The sequence below is a fragment of the Pogona vitticeps genome, chromosome 1, assembly GCF_051106095.1.
Source record: "Pogona vitticeps strain Pit_001003342236 chromosome 1, PviZW2.1, whole genome shotgun sequence".
In the NCBI taxonomy this organism is placed as follows: domain Eukaryota; kingdom Metazoa; phylum Chordata; class Lepidosauria; order Squamata; family Agamidae; genus Pogona; species Pogona vitticeps.
The window spans coordinates 302,795,810-302,811,865 of NC_135783.1; the positions used below are offsets into that span (position 1 = coordinate 302,795,810).

Consider the following 16,056-nt stretch of genomic DNA (forward strand, 5'->3'; position numbering starts at 1 on the left):
TCTTGTTTTTGTTTTTCAGAAGTTGCAACACAAAAAAGCAACATTTCCAAGTGTTAGACTTGCAGACAGTTGCAGCCAAAGATAAACTAACATTCCCTGATAAAAAAAATATACAGGTCAAAGTGTACCCTTCAGATCACTTGAGGGAAACACTCCCTTAGGGTTAGCATTTAACAGCAGTTACCTGGTTGCCTGGTTTCTTTTGTTGCCACTTCACAGACAGGTGTTTTGCCAGGTGATCCAAAAATCACTCCCCTGTCCTCATTTAAGAAAGCGAAGTGTCAGACTGATTTTTGGCACTGTCTGTTCTCTGCGACTCACGTGTCATTCCAGCCTGTTCTAGGCTCTGTGCTGCCTTGTTTGTATGCAAGTTCACATTTGCTTTTAAGGAACAGCTGAAGAATATATTGCCTTGCTTGTTTTTCCACTCCTCTCTCTACCCGGCAGGTTAATTGCCCTGGTGTGGTGGGTATCGAATCACCAAGGCACAAGGAAAGGGTGTGGACTGTGGGCATGAGTGAAGACAAAGAGGTGGCACAGGAAAGGAACTGGGGCGGGATTCCAGGATTCAGTAGATAGTGACTAACCGCCAGGTAAGCAGTAAGGTGAAATGGAGCAAAGGAATGGATGACAGGCTTCTGAATCTATAAGGAAACAATTTGCTACCGTATTTTGTAATATGCTTATTTCATTTGTCCCCAAGATTTGTTTTCTAAGGAGCAGCTGTCTTGGTCAGGCTCCTGGAACCATTGCAACATCCATATTCCTATACAAAATATCTCCATGTAATACATAAGCCGTTGCCTGATTTCTTAAACTCAATAATTCCCAAATGGAATTCTAGGCAATGCCCATGTCAATTTTGCATGGGTTCATTTAAAGGACCTTAACAGGCCAACAGATAGTGGGCCGCACAATGCTTAGCTCTTGAAAGTTCCTCTGTCAATAGCATATTTTAGCTGAATTTTTACTGTTCAGTTCCACAAGACTTGCTGCTTTTAGGAAAAAAAGCAGTGTAGCTAAAATATTTGGAATTATCCCATTCATCCAGTTAGATTTTGTAACATGGCTTTCTGTTCAGAGGAGAGTGTGTGTGTTTGTTTGTGTGTTCTGTGCCGTCAAGTCGGAACCAACTTATACTGTAGTGACCCTAATGCAGCTTTCAAGTTAAGTATGGTGTTTAAGAAGTGGTATAACCAGTTCTATACCCCCAATGGGATTCGAACCCTGTTCTCCAGAATCACTGCCTCCACTACACCAATGGTATAATTTCTTTTAGAAATATTGTTTAGGAGTGTGTTTGTGTGTATGTGTGTAACAGTTTTTCATTCTGAGACAGAAAGATGGCTGCAGGTCACTGGGAGAGGATGAGGCTTAATTTTTTTTCCTGTGAAGAGCCCCGTAACCCAAGATTTTCCCCCCAAACTCTCAGAAGGACCAGTTGTACCATGCTGCACTTTGTGGGTCATGACTCAGATTTTAATGAACCCTGTAAATATGTGTCTATATTTGGCTGCTATTAATTACTGTACTAATATTATCTAGTGCTTTTTTGTCCAAATATTACTTTTTGCAGCGTTTTAATACAGAAGGTTTGCAGAAGTTGGTTTCTTTACTGTGCAACAAGGATGCTGAAGCAAAGGAGAGAAACACTTCTCTGTTGTTGCTCCCAGACCTTGGAACTCTCTCCCACAGAAGGCCAGACTGCCCCCATCTTTGTTTTCCTTCCGAACACAAACAAAGACCTTTCTCTTCAGGCAAGCTTTCCCTCAGTGACTTTGGCTACATGACTGACTGGTTATGTGGCTGGTTACATGAGTGATTTTCAGGTGGATTTTTACTGTGACTGCGTCTTTAGTACTACAGTACTTGGGTTTACCATCTCTCAGGGTGATATTTATTCCTTGTTAGTATTTGCATATTTATTATTTTAGCTTTAATATTATCTTTTAATGATGTAAGCTGCCTCTTCATATTCATTGTTCTTAGCTTTGAATGTTGTCTTTTAATTGTTAAGCCATCATTGTATATTCATTGTTTTCAGCTTTAAATATTGTCTTTCAATATTTGTCCTTTTTAAGGACAAAGGTGAGGTAACATATTTTATATAAATATATAAAATAATTCTCCTTGTATTCCTGATGGCCTTTTTAAAAAACCTGTATTGTGGAAAGAGGGTAGGATAAAAGCAACCAATGTTAGTATAAAACAGATCAATGATTTTTCTGTATCGCTGAAAAATAAAACTTGACTGTACAAATGTTTCTCAATACAGTATTAGTCTCTGAATGTTGTTGTCAAATATTCTCCAAATTGTCTTTGAATACAGTATTTGCTGAATGTTCATCCAATATTTAACAGTTATTGTTGACATCCGATTCAGGTAAATTAAAGTTCAGCATTTGAAGAGTGACTGACAGTTGGTGTCTGGTATTATTTGACTGATACCATGTAGGTTTCTGGCTGCGATGGAAGTTCCTCAGTTTGGCTCCCTCCCAGTTCCCTTCAACTGGCCTCACTCAGATTTTTTTACTTGACGCCCAGTTCCTCTTGACACAAATAAGTGAATTAGTGGTGAATAGCAGAGTTTAAAGATATGCAGCCCCATTGCACTAGGGACCCAGATGTGAAGTCAATATGAAATTGAAGCAGTTATTTGGATATACCTGTATATTTGTGCAGTACGCGCATGTGCATACACACACACACACACACACACACACACACACACAGAGAGAGAGAGAGAGAGAGAGATTCTGATTGAGAAAAAAAGGGCTTCCAAGAAGACAATACCATTAAATTCCACAATGGGTACAGCTCAGACATTTGTCATTTGAGGGCTTTTGCATTTTTAGGAGAAAGTGCAGTTGAATAATGTCCACATTCCATCCCCTCACTCACAATTATCCCTACTTAGCCTATTCTTCTCAGGAAGTGAATTGCATAAAACATTAATGGACTTTGTCCACCAGCTCGACAGGGTGCAGTGCCTGTTTGAAGAACAGCTGTTATTACAGTGACTCTCCCTCCCACATTGCTTTTGTCAGTGTCACTAACAGTGAAACCGAATAAGCTTTTTCCAATAACATTTGATTGATTGCTTTTTCTACTACTTTTATCCCTCCTTTCCCCCCCCCCCCCGATCTAATGACTTAATCTGGGACACACAGGCAGTTTGTTCTGCTGTTTGAACAAGAAAGTGGCATTTGTTAGAAGACCAAAGAAACAAAAGAAACATCATGGAGGAGACAGAGCTGCCACCAGGAGCTAAGGAGGAGGCGGACAAGTTTGTGAATGTAACCTAGGAGTCAGGTGCTGTTCCTCAGGTCACATTTAATACTCCAGAGAAAGCAGAAGATGAACCATCACAAAGAAAGTGGGCTAAATTAACCATCAAGTACAACCAAAAATATGTTCAGAGGTGGCTAGATCTGGAGGAATGAATCGACACCCAGTTGCAGAAGCTGTATCATTACCAGGTGGGTAGGAAGAGGGCTGTCTGAGTGAGCATTTCCCCCCCATATACTGTAGATCCAAAGAACCTTATCTAGGCCAGGATCATAGGTGCCTGGAATGGAATGGTGTTTGTTTTTGTAATAAAGGAATTTAGTACATTGTCTCACTTGCTCTACTTTTCTTATTCCCATTCTGCATGTAATTATTGTGTGTGAGTAGACCAAGCTGTAATCCTTAGCCCCAAAGGCAAAAGCATCCTATATCTAAAGCATTCCTGGCAGGGACCTGTCCATCTTTACCTCCGTAATTTCCAAGTGTCAGACATTCCAGCCTTCTTAAGCGGTTTGCCCAACTAAGGAATTGCTCTTCAATTTAGCAAATGTTTCCTAATCTTTAATTTAAATCTACTTCCTGTAATTTAAAGTTATCACCCATTGCCCTGTCTTCAGGGGAGAAGACATGTGATTGCTCTCCCTTTCCATCTAAATCAAGAAAGAATGAAGTGACACCTTTGAAGAAGGTTTTATCTGACATACTGTACACGTCTTTGGCTGTAGCCTATTTTATCAGCTATATGATGAAGTGGGCTGTAGTGCAGAAATACGCCAAATAAAACTTTTTATGTGCTGCAGAATTGCAATAGGAAGCCCATGAAACTTTTCCCTTCTGTGATCTCTGTAAGTATTTGCAAAGTAGCAGCACAATCCCCTAAATTTTGTTATGCTACCAAAAATAATAAAGAAAAGAGAAATTAAACCTGTTGTGTTTTTTTACAATTTCTGGATCTTTCAGTCTGGACTTAATTGAACTTTCTACCTCCTGGACTCTCCAACTTTAAATTTGCATTGTTATTTGGAATGGATTTCAAGAGTCAGTGAAATATGAGTAGAAACGTTTGAGTACTAGAGTACTAGAATCACACATTTTGTACCCTCTTGTTCAGCCTGATTAAGGTTTTAGTCTAATATAGATTCTGGAATTTGTCAGCACTGCTAAATATGCTTTTTCTATAGTTTTAAACTTTGACTCTCAGTACTGAACATAATACTCTAAACAAGACTATTACCAATCAGGAACAGCAGCAAAGTCCTATCTCTTGACAACACCTCTCCGTTCAATAGATTTTCAAATTGTATTTGTCTCTTGTGGCACAACCCCACAGCGAGAGTAGTGTAGCATATTATGTATCTTCTTTCCTTAATCCACCTGTGAAAACCACAGGTGCAGTGAAGGTGAAGAGGAAAATAAGAGGTGTGCAGTTTAGTGTTTCTGGACTGCAACTCCCAGAATTCCCCAGGCAACTCTGTACTTGTAACCTAAAACCACAGATCTTCCCACCTTTAATGAAAAGAGAATTGTCCATCACTTCGGTTCCCAACCTTGGGTAGCCCAGGTGTTCTTGGACTGCAGTTCCCAGAAGCCTTAACCATCAGCTTTGCTGGCTGGGATTTCCGGGAGTTGCAAGCCAGGAACACCTGGGTTACCCAAGGTTGGGAACCATTGGTCTATCATCTTTAGAATTATTCTGTTGCACACGTTTAAACAAAATATTTATTTCAGATTTATAGTCTTGACATGCTTTCCTCCATTTGGTCACCTCCGAAGGTTCCCACCCCAATCTGTGTATGTATTTAGACTTAAGACATGTTCCTGTTAGGCAGCAAAAGCAAGCAGCTTTCTAATCAGCTGGTTCACAGATCCAGTAACATCACTCTCTGGTTTTATGGGCCATCTGTTCTGCAGACCTGTTGAATTTGGGCTTAAACTATGTGAAGGCTTTAAGGTAAAAGATGGCAGCAACAGTAAGACTCTTCCAAGAGTTTTGGGGTACCTTAAACACTAAGAAGTGTTTGAGGACTGCCTGATAAAATTGTCTGCTTCAGTGGGATGGTCAAGTAGGGTGTCAGAGAATATGTGAGATATTCCTCCTTCTGGTAACTGTAATTATCCCAGTTGGAATCAGAGCTTAGAAATGTCACTTTCTAGACTACAACTCCCAGAATCCCCTAGCCAACCATGGGAGCTTTAGTCAAAGAGAGAAATGTTTCCAAGATCTGAATAGAATCTATATAAACAAGTTCCATTCATAACAAACAGCTGTGGCATGGAGAATGCCAGCTAATCTTGAATGAATGTTTGACCAGTTTGTTGTGGAGGTGCACATAAATTTTACCTTTCAACTGACCTTACCTGCAAAGGGTTGTTTTGCTATTTGCATAACTCCACCCTCTTCTTCCTGCTCTACAAGGAAATGGTGAAGTATTAGTACATTGGAGTTTGAAAGGCAGGGACAGTAGGTGGGGGAATTCATTAAAAAGTTAAACCACTTGTGAGGTGGCACTCCCATATAGGGTCACTTAAGAGCCCTGTGCATTCAAGCCCTGCTCCTGCTGTACATAAACTGGCTGGCGAAAGGCCCAGTTCCTTCATCTAAATTGAAAAGACTGTGCTTCTTACACACTATTCTTGATGCTGTTTTTTTAAAAATTGCTGCATCAATATTACTTACACTTCTCCCCAAAAAGTAAAAATCAATATATTAATGAGTATATTAATAAAGTCCTGGCGACCATCAGATGAAGGCTTTAAATAAAAGATTAGATAACAAGTAGAAATATTTGCTTTCAATTTTTGTGGTTTTATTTTTTACTTAACACTGAAAGAGTAAACATTTTCGAATGTAGGTGTGTAGATTATTGTTGGAGCAGCCGCAAAGTTGTGGGTGAGACAGTTGTCTGCAAAATGTAGAGGCTGATTCACAGACGAGGAATGGGTGGGTCTCCAGAAATCTTGGATTACCATTATCTGTAGCCTAGCTGGTGAACAATGATGGGAATTGTAGTCTAAAAATCATAATTAGGGGCATGTACGTCCCATGGCTGACTGAAGGGACACTTGAGAAATGTTGGAAATAAACAAACACACAAATAAAAATTATTCTTTTATATATAAAGATTGTTAATTGACTCATGGAGAGTGTGAGAAAAGATGGGGGAAAGATCCAGACAGCATGCGCATATACTGTATGCATTTGTGTGTGCCTATGTATTTACATATATATTTATGCAAACACACATGAATTAAACAGAATTGCCTGTCTGCCTACTAGGTCTTTATTAGATGTCACAACAACTCTCTTCAGTGCCACAAATGTAGATCCATTGTAACTGGGGAGGGAGCATAAGAGATTCGACGATTGGGGGGGGGGGGAGGTGTTAAGAAAATATCACAAGAGAAAGAGCTTTTTGTATTCGTGAAGGCTTTCACGGCCAGGATCTAATGGTTGTGGTGGGTTTTTCGGGCTCTTTGGCCGTGTTCTGAAGGTTGTTCTTCCTAACGTTTCGCCAGTCTCTGTGGCCAGCATCTTCAGAGGACAGTAAACTGTGCTCTCTGAAAGAGTTCTTTCTTTTTTTAAAAAAAGGCACACCTACTGGCCTGGATTAGCAACTCTGAAACTCCATTTTGTAAGCAGGCAATCTGACCAGTGCTGGTCCAAAATTAATGGTTTTAAAGCATAATGAGGATTGCCTCTTCACTGTCACATCTTAAACGCCAGAATGTGGCAGGAGACTGTTGGTCAAGAGGAACAAGTGTCTCTCCAAATCTCTCTCGCAGGAAGAGGATGTCAACCAGATTAGTTTAAGAGAGATTCGGTATATTGATGGGGAAGCATAAGGCATAAATCAAGCAGAATTGGGGGGCGGGGAATGGTGGAGCTGGGAAAAGATCTACACAGGATCTTTTCATGTGGGCTAAGTAGCATTGCTTGGGGTGGGTTAAAGGTGTAATATGCCATTTGGTGCAATACTCTCATCCAAATGGCATACTGGAGCTCAGGAGACTGTTTGGTTTGGCTCCTTTTGGTTGGAAATCCCAGTATCATGAAGTGGCTTAATAATGAGCAACTTCAGCATATCAGCAAATTGAAAACAATTAGACTATAGTAGACCATCACTGATCACTTAATGAAAAAAACTACAGTATGTTCTTTTTGACTTGGCATAAAGAACCGGTTGAGAAACTGCCCACAGCTGAATCAGCTGTGGGCAGTTTCTCAACTAGCCCTTCAGAAAAAACAAAGTAAATAATTTTGAAATAATAATTCTATAAGTAATGTAGTGCATCAGTAAAGGTCTACTAGCATCTAAATATAGTATTACTCCTTCCTCCTTTCCCTCTGCCAAGGAGAAGAGGAAGTGATCAATTTACTGATACCCTGAAATGGCTCACTTATTAAGCCACTTTACAATATTGGACATTCCAACTACAGCCTTGACAGCCAGCAGGTTTGCTGTGGGTCCATTTCCAGCAATCACATATGCTGGAAAAAGACCAAACCAGAACAATTCTGTCCACACAAAGAAAGTAGAAACCATTGACAGGGGCTCAGGAAGGTGCAGGAAGGAATGTTATGGAGATAATTTGGTTTACTCCAGTTATTACCCTGTTTCCCCAAAAATAAGACCTAATCTGAAAATAAGCCCTAGTATGATTTTTCAGGATCCTCGTAATATAAGCCCTACCCCCAAAATAAACCCCAGATAAGTGAAACCTCCACCATTGTGCAGCAACCAGAAGATGACATGACTGTATTTGAATAAATGTAGATTGTTGTACATTAAAAATAAATAAAACATCTCCTGAAAATAAGTCCTAGTGCATTTTTGGAGCAAAAATTAATATAAGACCCTGTCTTATTTTGGGGGAAACACGGTATGTTGTGTGATTGCTGGAAAAAGGAGCAAACCAGTCTGTCTTCGCAGCAGACCAAACAGTGGGAAACAAGCCTGGCTGATCTCACCTTTAGCTACAGAGAGATGTGTTGAAGCCAAAGACATCCAGGCTGTAAACAGAACCAGCAGGACAAGTCATGCTGCTTTCTAAAAATAATACTCATCAAGAAATCAGAACTTGCACAATGTTTTTGGATAACAGCTCCTAGAATTCCCCAGGTAGTATGGCCATGGCCACAATGGCTAAAAAATTCAGGGAGCTGAGGTCCAAAAATTTTTTTCCCAAAGATCAACACAAAAAGCAGCCTCTCTGTGATCAGAACACTGATGATTTTGCTCTAGTTGCAGGAGGAGGCAGAAGGAACGGCAGCTCCTGAGCCAGAAATTGAAATTGAAGATCTTGTATTGGAACAGAAATAAAAACTACAGGTTGGATAAAGGGATGCTGGGCTGCCTTACTGAGTTTTAGCTGTTCGAGCTAGATTAATAAATTTCCTGTTAACACTGTTGAGAATTTGCTTTAATCAGATTGCAAAGACACTATAACACTGAGGGGAGTAAAATATCAACTTAGTCTGTTAACATATACACAAAGAGAATAGACATTCATCTAGCAGCATAACATGACATGGTACAGTACATACTGTAGCATAGAAAAAAGTGATATGACTTACAGCAGAGAAAATGTCCCTTTTACACATGACTTATATACATTTTTGGGACCAATCAGAAAATCGTCGTCGTTTAGTTGTGTCCGACTCTTCATGACCCCATGGATCACAGCACGTCAGGCCCCCCTGTCTTTCACTGCCTTCCGGAGTTTGGTCAAATTCATGTTGGTAGCTTCAATAACACTGTCCAACCATCTCATCCTCTGTCGTCCTCCTCTTCTCTTGCCTTCACACTTTCCCAATATCAGGATCTTTTCCAGAGAGTCTTCTCTTCTCATGAGATGGCCAAAGTATTAGAGCCTCAGCTTCCGGATCTGTCCTTCCAGTGAGCATTCAGGGTTGATTTCCTTCAGAATGGATAGGTTTGTTCTCCTTACAGTCCAGGGGACTCCCAGGAGTCTTCTCCAGCACCACAATTCAAAAACATCCATTCTTCGGCGGTCAGCCTTCTTTATGGTCCATCTCTCACTTCCATACATCACTACAGGGAAAACCATAGCTTTGACTATGTGGACCTTTGTTGGCAAGGTGATGTCTCTGCTTTTTAAGATGCTGTCTAGGTTTGTCATCGCTTTCCTCCCAAGAAGCAGGCGTCTTTTAATTTCGTGGCTGCTGTCACCATCTGCAGTGACCATGGAGCCCAAGAAGGTAAAATCTGTCACTGCCCTCTATTTGTCAGGAGGTGATGGGACCAGTGGCCATGATTTTAGTTTTTTGTTTTTTGTTTTTTAATGTTGAGACTCAGACCATTTTTTGCGCTCTCCTCTTTCACCTAAGGCCTTGTTGGACAGCCACTTTCCTTTCTTCATTTCTTTTTCTTTGGGATGGTTTTTGTTGCTGCCTCTTGTACAATTTACGAGCCTCCATCCATAGTTCTTCAGGCACTCTGTCCACCAAATCAAGTTCCTTAAATCTGTTCTTCACTTCCACTGTGTAGTCATAAGGGAATTGCTTTAGATTAAACTTGACTAGCCCAGTGGTTTTTCTTACTCTTCAGTTTAAGCTTAAGTTTTGCTATAAGAAGCTGATGTTCAGAGCCACAGTCAGCTCCAGGTCTTGTTTTTGATGACTGTATAGAGCTTCTCCATCTTTGGTTGCAGAGAATATAATCAACCTGATTTCAGTATTGCCCATCTGATGATGTCCATGTGTAGAGTCACGTCTTGTGTTGTTGGAAAAGAGTGTTTGTGATACCGGCTTGTTCTCTTGACAAAACTTTATTAGCCTTTGCCCTGCTTCGTTTGACCTTCAAGGCCAAATTTACCTGTTGTTCCTTTTATCTCTTGACTCCCTACATTAGCATTCCAGTCCTCTATAACACTGGTTCTTAACCTTGGGTTACTCAGGAGTTTTGGACTGCATCTCCCAGAAGCCTTCACCACCAACTGTGCTGGCTGGGGTTTCTGGGAGTTGCAGTTCAAAAACATCCCAGTAACAAAGGTTAAGAACCACTGCTCTATAATGACAAGAACATCTATAGCTTCTCTGAATTACTCAAGCCCTTTCACCACAACAAGGCAGCAATCTGTGAAGGGGTAGTTAGTCCCAATTGTAATAAACCCATTGAATGAATGCCACTTGTTAACAGTCATGGCTGTCCCATTGATTCAAGATGATAAACCTAGTTGGAACTAAAGTAAAAATTTAGCTTTATGCTTTCATTCATAGCATTTCAAACATATGAAGGCATACAGTGTTTTATCCAAATGGTTTAGTCATGCTTTGGACAATCCAAAAAAATACAGATAATCAGTACAGTACTGTTGTTTATGTTCTTCAAACAGCAGAAAGCTTGACAGGTGAATCAAAATGATTCTCGATAACCAAATAGACTTTTTACATTTAAATAGATTAATGTTTTGATTGTGGTAGGGCAGTGGTTCCCAACCTTGGGTAACCTAGGTGATCTTGGATTGCAGTTCCCAGAAGCCTTCACCGACAGCTGTGCTGGCCAGGGTTTCCGGGAGCTGTGGTCCAAGAACACCTAGGTTAGATTAGGAACCATTGTGGTAGACAGTGCAATTCTCTGCATGTCCCTTCAGAAAGAAGCCCCACTGAATTCAGCAGGATTTACTACCAAGTGAGAAGATACAGAAAACCTAACCGGACTGTTAACCCTGAAAATCGGGTTGATTCTCCGGCAGAGGCAGCAGACTAAGACACGAGACAACCAGCTGTATAGAATGCCAATTATTTATTAAATTACACAGCTAGGGCCCAATCTCTTAAAAGCAGAGAAGAGCCCCGAAACACGGGTGCATGGATGTTTTATAGGAATACACACAAAGGGCCATAAACAGTTAGATTCTGATTGGTGTCCTGAACCCGAAACTTTGGATCTCTATGCCCATTGGCCCTAAATGTTCTGTGGGTCTGACTTATTGGCTACACCTGAATGTGTATATGATACGCATGCCCCCTTGGCCTTAAGGTTATGAATTACTCAGATGGCGACTATGTGTCTGATTTGACAGTACCCAGATATTCGTTTTATCTCTGTCGTTTTGTTTATTGTTACATCTCGTATATGGCCTTCAAGTAACAGCTCTTCCCTTGGTGTCAAAATGGAAGTGCCTTAGCTTCCTCCCTTCGCATACCAAGGGTGCCAATTATCTCCTTAATTGCCCTCTGAGCAGGCCTGTAGATACATTCAGATACATAAAGTTACACAAGTATTCATGTGCAAGACGTTACAATAATTAAGTTGTATTGAAACTAAATACAATTGCTGTGTTGTTGAAGAAGCAATGGGAATATAAGAAGCAATGGGAATAAAAGCGGTGCATGGAGTGAGATACAATAATAATAAAATGCTTATTTGTTAACCCCAGAATGGGCAGCCTTCACTCCCCCCTTTTTAAATTCTGACAACAATAAGATGGCGGAATTTAAACTCTAAACCACAAATTGCAGAAGCAACAAGTAAAGACATAACAGATTTTGAAAGGATGAAATTGGAAAAGTCAGGAAGCCAGGACTGGTAAAAAGCAGTTGCAAAACCATATGTTTCACAGAGAGTAAACTTAGAAATAATACAAGCAGTTAAACTTTAAAACAAAAGCACAATTCCCATCAGGATGATACATATGCAAGGAAAAGAAATCCTATCATTTTTATTACAGCACTAAATTTCTTTGCTCTATGGTGTAACGGCGAAGATCTTCCAACCTCTGTCTGTTTTCTATCCACTGGGGGGGGGGCAGCGATCCCTTCAACCTTTTTTTTTCTGTAAATGAGAAACTCCAAGCAAATAGTTAAGCTAATCTTCCCCAACCCCCCTTGGAAATCTCCTTTGTCAATCTTAAAAGTACTGTAGTTCCTTTTCAGAAACATTTCAGTGTGTGAGTAAGTATTTTCAACAAATTTTCATGCAGATGGTACAGTTTCAATTGTCCAGATGTCCAAGAACACAAATTATCAAGTAATGCAGTAATTTTCACATGTGTGTCTAAGGAATTCCCACAGAAAGTGCCTATGTAACAATTCTGGTAAAACAAGCAGGCCATTCCTGGTATGAAATCAGCCCCCCTTGTCTCTCCAGCTCCCACTTTGTGCATCTGGAGAAGCAAGGAGGGGGGTCTGAACGTTCCCGGCAATTCTGCTTGCTATCTCTTATCTACTAACCTAACCTATTCTATCTTCAAATTCTCTTCCTTTGCATTTCTCTTGCACTTCATCACCGCCAATCATAGCTCTCTTTCCTCTTCTCCTACTGTCCTGAAGTCCCTATTTCTCCAAAGTTCCCCAAAAACAGGCAACACCCTAAAAGCACAGTGGGAGTCTGTAAAAATTTATTTTCCCGGCCCTGGGCCAATGTGAGGGCACAGGTGAAGTCTCAGGTGGAAGGGCTTGTGCCTCAACCATATGAGTCTACTTTTAGGCAAATGGTGGCAGAAGGGTGGCAGAGTTCAAACACATACTCAGAATGAGTCGTGGCTTCAGGCTAACCAGAAGTAAAGTCAGAGGGCCCCCCCCTTTTGCTCCAGCACCGGACTGTTACCTGCACTCCCATAGAAAATCAGCATGCCTCCTTTATGAGAAAGACAGCAGCTGCCACAGCTTGTAACCATGAGCGCCAGCCCTTGGTCACTATGTCCAACTTTTGAGAGATAAGCTACAGGCCTTCGCCAGTTGCCAATCATCTGCATGGGGACTCCCAGTGCCATGCTGATTCACTCATGAACAAATAGGTGGCTGTTCTGTGTCAGGCAGCCCGTTCTGGGGCAGAGAGTAGCCTCTGCTTCAGGAGCTGGAAAGCCTTCATCATGCATGGAGTCTCCTTTTAGCCCTTTAAGTGCCTCATAGAGAGAGGATGCCCAAACAGGAAAATTTGAAATCCAAATATATATTTATTTCAGAATCCCACTATACCTAGAAATGTACACCAGCCCCATTTAGTATCTGGGAGGGGGACTTGGGAAATAGAAGGAAAAAAAATTCCAGATAACTCACCTCTGTGGTTTCAACTTGCGCTTCCCAACTCTGAAGCCTTCCTTTCTCAAACACGTACTCTGCCAACAATCCACATACTGCATCTTCCATTGTCCTGCATGTTTTCTGTGGGATTCCATAGTCAACAATTCCCCTAGTGTCTTGTGTGTGTGTGTGTGTGTGTGTGTGATTCTGGTTTTTTTTTCCTGATTGCTGGAGGTGAAGTCAAGGAACCTGCATCCTCCGGCCTGTACTGTTGGTGTGGCTCCCCCCCCCTTCTGAAGCTGCTGAAGAGGAGGGAGGGGAAGTTCCCATGTCTCTCCTGTTACTGAATCTGGCAAGTTTTTTTTTTTTTGTCTTGCTTGCTTTGTCTTTCTCTGTTTCCTTATCTTTGTTAGGACCTGCCACTAAAACTTTATACTTGCAGGTCGGTGGGGGGGGGGACTACATAATCCATAGAACCATACAGGATGTTGTTGGTCTCAGAGGGACTAACTTTAAGTTTCCCTTGTATCTTTTCGGGCTAGGCTGATACTGAAGCAAAACAGCCTACTATCTCAGATGATTTTCCTTCCCCCCTTTGTTGCATCCTCTGCCAGAAACACAGCGTAGGAGCGTCCCCCGAGTTTGCTGTGCCTTACCAGCGCAGGAACCACCCATATTGGTGATTCGTGCCTAGCAAGAATCTTATTGCCCGGCCGGGTCTCCCTTCTAGAGCGCCTGGGGCAATCACTCTCCACTCTCAAGCCTCGATGAGCTGTCACACATTCCTCCGTTCGTATCACTCACAAGCCCTGTTCACTGCCCACTTGCGTTCACCTTTCAAGCATCACGGGCCGGAGCCTCGGCAAGCAGGTGGGGCGTCTTGGCAGTGAAGGGTGGCTATCAAACGCTTTTTCCCAGGTCTCACGGGATTACCGTCTTTCAGGAGTCTCCCGTATCTTATGGTTCACGAAGAGCACCTTTTCTGGAAGCTCACCGTGGAGGGCGAGTGGCGGGACTCAAAGGTCCGGGACCCAGTGTCTGTGCCTCACGTTGAGGAGTAGTTAACTCACCGGAGTTTCCCGGCCAACGCACCAAATGTTAACCCTGAAAATCGGGTTGATTCTCCGGCAGAGGCAGCAGACTAAGACACGAGACAACCAGCTGTATAGAATGCCAATTATTTATTAAATTACACAGCTAGGGCCCAATCTCTTAAAAGCAGAGAAGAGCCCCGAAACACGGGTGCATGGATGTTTTATAGGAATACACACAAAGGGCCATAAACAGTTAGATTCTGATTGGTGTTTATTGTTACATCTCGTATATGGCCTTCAAGTAACAGCTCTTCCCTTGGTGTCAAAATGGAAGTGCCTTAGCTTCCTCCCTTCGCATACCAAGGGTGCCAATTATCTCCTTAATTGCCCTCTGAGCAGGCCTGTAGATACATTCAGATACATAAAGTTACACAAGTATTCATGTGCAAGACGTTACAATAATTAAGTTGTATTGAAACTAAATACAATTGCTGTGTTGTGGAAGAAGCAATGGGAATAAAAGAAGCAATGGGAATAAAAGCGGTGCATGGAGTGAGATACAATAATAATAAAATGCTTATTTGTTAACCCCAGAATGGGCAGCCTTCAGGACTCTTCACTGCCTCACCCCATCCTTCCCTGCTCCTTCCACCTATGTTGCTCTATGCATAGTGCCTCAATCATCAATTTTCTCTTCCCTTAGCAGTATGCTTTCTGTACTACAGCAAATGAAACTGATTAGATTGTGTTTTCTCAGAAATATCAGAGGCTGAAATCCTGTTGCACAGCTCTGCGTGCACAAAACTGCCACTAACTAAAGGCTTCCTTCAGTGATTATAGGATGCATGCAACTTTTTTACAGTGTGTATGAGTTGTGTGACTTGGCCTTGAATGAACAATTAAGGGCTACAAGTTGCACGCATCCCCAAATTGCCAAAGAAGCTTTTAATCAACAACAGTTTGTTGCTGGCAATGACATCATTCTCACTGCACACACAGAGCTTTGCAACAGGATTTCATCCCGTGAATCAAAAGAAATATCTGAAACTATGATTCTATTAGAAGCACAAATTACACAGGCTATTTATTTAAGAGGATTCCTAACAGTATTGTCACATTCATTATGCTTAATACATGGTATAGTGATATATTTGGAAGCACAGTTGCTTACCAAACTTCCCACTTCGCCAGTAGAGTTCAAAAGTACAAGTATTTTCATCAGTCTATGTCAAGGAATGAGGAGCAGGTCTGCGGTAAAGCTAATAACCGTTGATTGTTAATTCAAATACTTAACATTAGAACAGGAATAGTATATTATTCTTTGGAAAACCCAGGTCTTTCCCAACTCTTAAGAAGACTGAAACCCAACTCTTTGTAAACTGGAAAAACTGAAGGGGCAATGCTGATGATGCCATTATCCCTGGTAATCAGAAAACCCTGGGGCTTCAACTCTTCAATCCTTACCTCTGCTTGCGTAATGTTTTCCTACAGTCATTCCCATGGCAACTGATCTTCCTGCTTCAGCATTGTTTATCTCCCCAGTTCTCTGAACAATCTTCACAAAATGTGCAAAGGTGATCATATCTTAAATAACCTAGTGAATCATTTACGTGTGAATAACATAGACTGGGCAATCAGGTATGACTGTACAGAAATCCATGCATGTAACTTCACTTGCAGTCTACAAGTTTTACAAATATGAAGACCGCATGTCTGTTATCCAATGCAGCAAGGGGAACAGTGCGT

At 41.4% G+C, this 16,056-nt stretch overlaps 1 protein-coding gene and 1 long non-coding RNA gene across 2 annotated transcripts; both read left to right on the top strand.

The window, feature by feature from the left end:
* The first annotated feature begins 447 nt into the window (after positions 1-447).
* LOC144588535 (uncharacterized) lies at positions 448-2,263 on the top strand. The gene is made up of 2 exons (XR_013544141.1): positions 448-593; positions 1,577-2,263. It is a non-coding gene; the product is annotated as an uncharacterized LOC144588535 (long non-coding RNA).
* Positions 2,264-3,239: 976 nt separating this feature from the next.
* Positions 3,240-9,060, top strand: PPP1R14D (protein phosphatase 1 regulatory inhibitor subunit 14D). The gene is given in 4 exon segments (XM_078387449.1): positions 3,240-3,296; positions 3,327-3,479; positions 7,072-7,080; positions 8,538-9,060. Coding segments are annotated over 4 exon segments (291 nt in total). The 3' UTR covers positions 8,610-9,060.
* Positions 9,061-16,056: the final 6,996 nt, after the last annotated feature.